General features: G+C 35.8%; 1 protein-coding gene across 1 annotated transcript in view; it reads left to right on the top strand.

The window, feature by feature from the left end:
- The window catches only part of ANKRD10 (ankyrin repeat domain 10), a 38,309-nt gene extending 33,252 nt beyond the window's left edge, over window positions 1-5,057 (top strand). The window contains exons 5-6 of the mRNA XM_074148138.1: window positions 402-497; window positions 3,381-5,057. Coding sequence (XP_074004239.1) covers window positions 402-497; window positions 3,381-3,847 — 563 coding nt within the window. The 3' untranslated portion in view covers window positions 3,848-5,057. The remainder of the gene's footprint in view (window positions 1-401; window positions 498-3,380) is intronic.
- Window positions 5,058-6,000: the final 943 nt, after the last annotated feature.

Below are 6,000 nucleotides of genomic sequence, written 5' to 3' on the forward strand. Positions count from 1 at the left end.
GGGAGTGGAGGAGGGAGCAGTCCAGAGTGACAGCAGGCAAATGTGAGGCAGAGACTGCGTTTTATTGGCTGGGCACACTAGCAGTACAGCCTAAATAGGAGTAACTTAAATTGCTCTTTATTCAATCTATTAGTACATCAGACTAATAATTGAGATGTAGGTGCAAAGTCCAATAGGTACACTGGTATAATGCTTCATTTTGAAGGATTAGAAGGAATGTGTAAGTACTCAGCATTGACTTACTCTGCACTTACAGTCTCAAACATATCAGAAGCTTTCAGATGTGAAAAAACTACATTTCTTTGTAAAAAGCTTTTGCTTTAATAATCAAAGTACTCATCTGTTTGTTGGCTGAGTTTTCATGTGTTCGCCAGTGACTAAACGTGACTTTTTTTTATCAGCTTACAGCTTTGATGGCTTAATACCAATGATGAACGGAGGAGTTGAGGATGATGGTGACAATATGCACGTTGATAGAGAGTTTGCCGTTGTATCAGGTGGGAGTGGACAGTTTCCTGTTAACTACAACAACATTCAAATGGTTGAAGACATCAAACAACAGGAGAGTACTTCTGTTGGACCAAAAGAAATTGAAATATACACTGTTTCTGCAATGCAAACTCCTTGTCGTTGCAAGAATCAATATGCATTTTATTTTTAATTTAAGTATAAAATTTAGTCCTTTATTTTTGCACATTGTTGTCTAGAGTCTTGAAAGCTATTGTATTGCTGTAATACCCATTATATTGGGGGTTTCGTAGGTATCTAAAATTAGCTGTTTCATGCGATATATTGTAATGGTAAAAGAGAAGGTATATTAGTGGTTTATTACTATTTCAGATAGAAATCCACAATGGCTGTTTTCACTTTTAACCTGAGGCTTGTATTACGCTGTGCCTTGCTTTTAGTTGCTATAATTTCAGGTTAAAGGAAATTCTGAAATAATTTAAATTATTCGTTTCATTTCCATTAAATAGACTTAATTGCTAATAAAAAGGCTTGCTAGGGAAACATATCCTAGTGTTTATATAGCTTTGTAAATTATGTATGTTACAACTAAACTATATTCAAAATAGTTGAACGAATACTATAAAGAATAGTCTAGATATATATCACGTGTTCAGAATTTGTTCAGACACAGTGATATAAGTGCAGGATCCTGCTCTGGGTTTTTAATGTAAATAAAAGACTGGAGATCACAGATCTTAAACTAGTATTTGAAGCTACGTACCTTGGAAAACAGTTTTTGTGTTTTGTACTGATCTTCATGAAACAGAATGTGACTAGTATTAGTGAATATTAATGCTCTAAGTTTTTGAAGGGCTGCTTAATCAAGATACTTTTGTTAACCCCAGGTTGTGTATAGAGTTTCAATTAAAACTCTTGGGTCAGCTTTTTCCATGCGCTTTGTAGGTAAAGGCATGGAATTACTATGATTGTGCATTATTACATTCAGAAATTAATTTCTTTCTTTAATTTTTTCTGTGATAAATATGTTTATGCTTTGTACCACAGATCAGATTCACCAAAGGGAATGATAATAAATAGATATTTTAATATATTAAGACTAAATATATATACATATATATAATCAGTACTTGAAAAGTAGACTATGATATATTCCAGTGATAATTACTAAGTGTTCTTATTTATGGAAAAATTATTGTCTTTCATAAATGTACTCTATTACTATAGGTGCTAATTTTTAACAAATAGTAAGATTCTATAATTATCACTAGAACTATTCATTACCTACTTTTGCATATGAACTAACAGGAGTGCCATTTTTATTAAATTTGATTTGGCAAAGCCAGCCTATAAGGATTTCTTTTTAAGCAGTTAAAATTTTGCACTTTTCAGTTAATAAACACTATATGAAATTCCTTCTGCGCGTTTTCATCACTGAAATATTAGTTTTGATGTCTTGATGGGTTTGGGGCTTTTTATTTCCACTTCCAATAAGAATTTGTAGTTAGTGAGTTCAGCTGATGTGGTTATTTTAACTCATGTAGGGACTAAACAGGAAACTGCAGTTAGTACGTACAGTGAGTTACGACTCGAACACATTTCTTGGCATTATGTATTGCTGTGTGTGAAGCATCAGTATCGTAATCTGTATTTCAAATAATACCCATGCAATGGACTAATAAGAGAATCAAAAGTTCAGATTCTTCCTTGTCAAACAGTGGTACTCATTATGTGTCACTTAAACAGGAACCCAATGTTTTATAAATGTGGGAAGTTACCAACAGACTTACCGGCTTGGATTGGAAATACACAGTAAATGCAATCCTGTTTTGCACATAGGTTTATGCATTCATGTATACGTAAACATATGTGCACGTATCCAAGGATAATAACAGAATGTAAAACCTTTAAATGTCACCATATAGGTCTGTACTTTCTACGTTTGCCTTGCTCATCTTTACCAATATACATGTAAATTTTAGATGCCCTTTACTGGTAGGCATTTTTAAGGCAGAATATATCACCCATTTTTTGTGCTAGTACTTTGAGTACCACTGCAAAAACATATGTTTCAGACATACTGATGAAATCTGTTTATGGAAATAAAAACTATTGTACTAATTACTAAATTCAAAGGAGAAACTGCTTCAAAACAGTTTTCAGTGGTTTTTGCATGCACATTTTTAGAATTTTGTTTCCTCCTACTCATCTTTTTCAGTCGTCTGTGCACTCTGCTGTTGCTATTGTATGGCATTTATACAAAATACAAACCTGCCTAATATGTTGTTTAGCCAGCTGCTAGATAAATTGAAGTACTTTCTGAATAAAGGAACTTTGAAACATTTTATGTTAGCACCCCAACATAACAATTTCTTTATTTGATATATTTCATTGTATTGTGAGAGGTAGCACTGAAAAGAAAAAAAAAAAAGGAGCCACAGATAAATTACAGCTGAAAAAATAAAAAAACCAACCCTTGACCCTCTCACAGAGACTCGGTTCTTGTGTATACATAATATTTCATCCCAAGAGGGCGTTACAGTTAAGGTGGAAAGATGCCTTTCATTCCGCCTTTCAAAATGCTGTCCAGAATGGTGTCTGCTACACTTACTTCATACAGTTAAATGAAAACAGAGAAGTTCACATTATCTTTGCAAAGATTAATATAGGCATATCTACGTATTAGATGTAGATAGATAGTTGCATTTTCAACACAAGAATCCGTGCTACAAGCTTACTGGTCAGCTCTCATTACTTCGAACTACCTATATTGTTATAAATAAAGAAAGGGTAGATTTATTTTCAAAGCTGTGTACGGAAACATTTTTTAAGTAAGTGGAGTATAGTGGAGACATTTTGATGTATTTCGATTTATTCTTAATTGTTGGTGACAGGTGTATTTCTTAATGCAGATATGAATAGCAGTAGCTCCATATTGAATGCACTGACAAATGGATGTGCCATCAATGGACATTTGGATTTCGCCGCTGCACAACAACTCAGTGGGATGGATGCCAGGCGTGAGGAGTGTTTAACGTTAACACCTAATGGGATAATTCCAGGAATAACTTCTCCCAGTAGGCATCGAATTCACACCAGTAACGGCACCGAGGAACCGGAGAAAGCCATGAATAATTCCACCGACATGTGTGGGTCTCTGCATCTGAACGGAAGCCCCAGTAGCTGTGTTTCTAACCGGCCCTCGTGGGTGGAAGACCCTGGAGATACTTTGCACTATGGACACTACCATGGTTTTGGGGATACTGCCGAAAGCATCCCCGAACTTAGTAGTGTTGTTGAGCATTCCAATTCTGTCAAGGTTGAACAGAGCTACGAAAATACTGTCCTAGGCACAATGTATTTGTATCACGGTTCCTAGATGAATGACCTTTATATCAAACGCATATTGAAATTGCTACCAAATGAATCTGGGGGGGGGACACAATCCTCCAATAGCATTAAATTTGAAGATTGCAACTTATTGCTATTTTTACACTTTGTTTATATGAAAAGTAAACCTTTAATTTGACAGCCTTATACAATAGTTGTAGTTTGTTGCATGTGTGGGGCTTATTTAGTGATAAAATAGGTGCTGTTACGATGGAATGTTTATTATGTTCATTTTTTTATTATGGAATGTTCTGGTTTTGTATTTTTTTATTTCTAAGCTTGTGAACACTATCCCTTTTTAGAGCTGTTTTCCCTTTTATTAAAACGATGTTTAACTGAATTTTGTGAAGAAAATGTTACGTATGTGCATCACTTAGAAGTAAAGATTTTATTTTTCTTTTCTATATCTTCTGCTGAAGCTATGGTAGCGATATCAACGCCAGCTATCACTATGCAAGGTTGAAAAGTGGCAATCTTCTGGAGCTTCTCTGACTTTATAGTTTGTCCGTTCATTTGGTATAAGTAGCTGTTCACCTGTCGATTTTTTTGAACGAGTTGTTTGAAAGCGCAGAGACAGCGTCGGAAGAAGTTAACGCTTTCACTTTCCGTAGCGTAGAAGTGCTTTTTGTCGTTGGTGGGCTCTTTGCGTTCTGGAGCGGGCAAGTGGGCCGCCTTCCTTTGGCCGCGGTTGGGTTGGGTGTGCCTCGGGTTAGCTCTGAATTTGTGGCGGTTTTCTTTGGCTTCTCTCCTTTGATACGTACGCTTGATATTTTACCATAGCTCACAGACCGGGGGCATGTTGGCACTGTTCTGCTTTGTACGCGGTTTAAAATTGCTGTTACTTGTTATAGGATTTGCCAAGTCAAAATACTTGAGTTTGACTGTCTTGGATATACATTTATTGTCCTTCTTTTAAACATATGCTTTGGAAATGTAATGTTGTGTACTCTTTGGGCTATGCTCACGGAAAATACATTGTATTTAAAGCTTAATACACAAATCAAAATTCATATAAGTGCACTATATGAGCACTAATAATATAAGTTGCTGCTTTGTGTTATGGTAAGTGAAGAGTGGGGAAAATACGGTAAATGAGATAAGCCCTCTGAATTGTGTTGGGTTTTTTGTTCTTGTTTTGTTTAAAAAGGGACCTTTACAAATTGGAATTTAATAAAAATAAACATATTACATTGTACCTGAATATTTTGTTGAGACATATTTTTATTGGCAATTTGAGTGAGTCTTTTATAGTTTTTAAATCCCATTTTTCCATAATCTTTCCCAGTGCCGTGTGGGATTTCTTGATTTTGTCGGTATGTTGGAAGCAAATGTGGGGAGTCTGGTAAGTTGTCCTTCACTGAATCACAGAAACGTGTACTGGATATTCTGTGTATGAAGTTTGTGTCATTGTTGAACTCCAAAAATAGGTTAAAAATACCGGTTGTGTGGTTTTCATGGAAATTATACTCTCGTCCGAACATTTTTAGGCAAAATGCAGCAGACTGCAGAGAAATCAGCGTTTAAATAGAATTTACACTCTACGTGGTTCACTGTCTATGTACAAGATACCCACAGTGTATTCAAATTGAGAGTAGCACCTATAGGAAAGTTGACTTGTCTTTTTGCAAATTGTTGGCCAGACCAGCAAAACACCTCAGAGCCTTCAAAACCATTAATGAAAACCGCATCTGGTTTGCGTGTGTTCCAATGCTAAAATTTTAGGTACATAATTTTAGCGTGACAAGATTTACGCTGTGTTCATAAGGCAAGGGTTTTAAGAAAATGTGTAAATTGGGTTTTCATTCATGTGCTTTTCACATCTTTTCACCTCAGAATACCTTGGAAGACACTGTATTTCAAATTCAAAGAGAGAACTTGCTGCTTTATTTTAAGAAGCAATTCTACGTGTGTGTGTTCAGCCACATGGTAACAGAGAGACAGATTTCAAGGTCTGTATCCTGTCAGGCCCCATGGGAGCTAAACATTAGATTCTAATTAGATGTAGAAGACCAGTGTAGAAGACCATACGATGTAGACAAGCTGTGTGGGTTTGCTGGGGAGCTTCTTTTACTGCTAATGTTGTAAAAGACAAGTCTGGGACAGACCATGCCACAGCCAAGAGCTGAGGTGTAGCATTTTCAA

Source organism: Numenius arquata, chromosome 1 (genome assembly GCF_964106895.1).
Source record: "Numenius arquata chromosome 1, bNumArq3.hap1.1, whole genome shotgun sequence".
NCBI classification, from domain to species: domain Eukaryota; kingdom Metazoa; phylum Chordata; class Aves; order Charadriiformes; family Scolopacidae; genus Numenius; species Numenius arquata.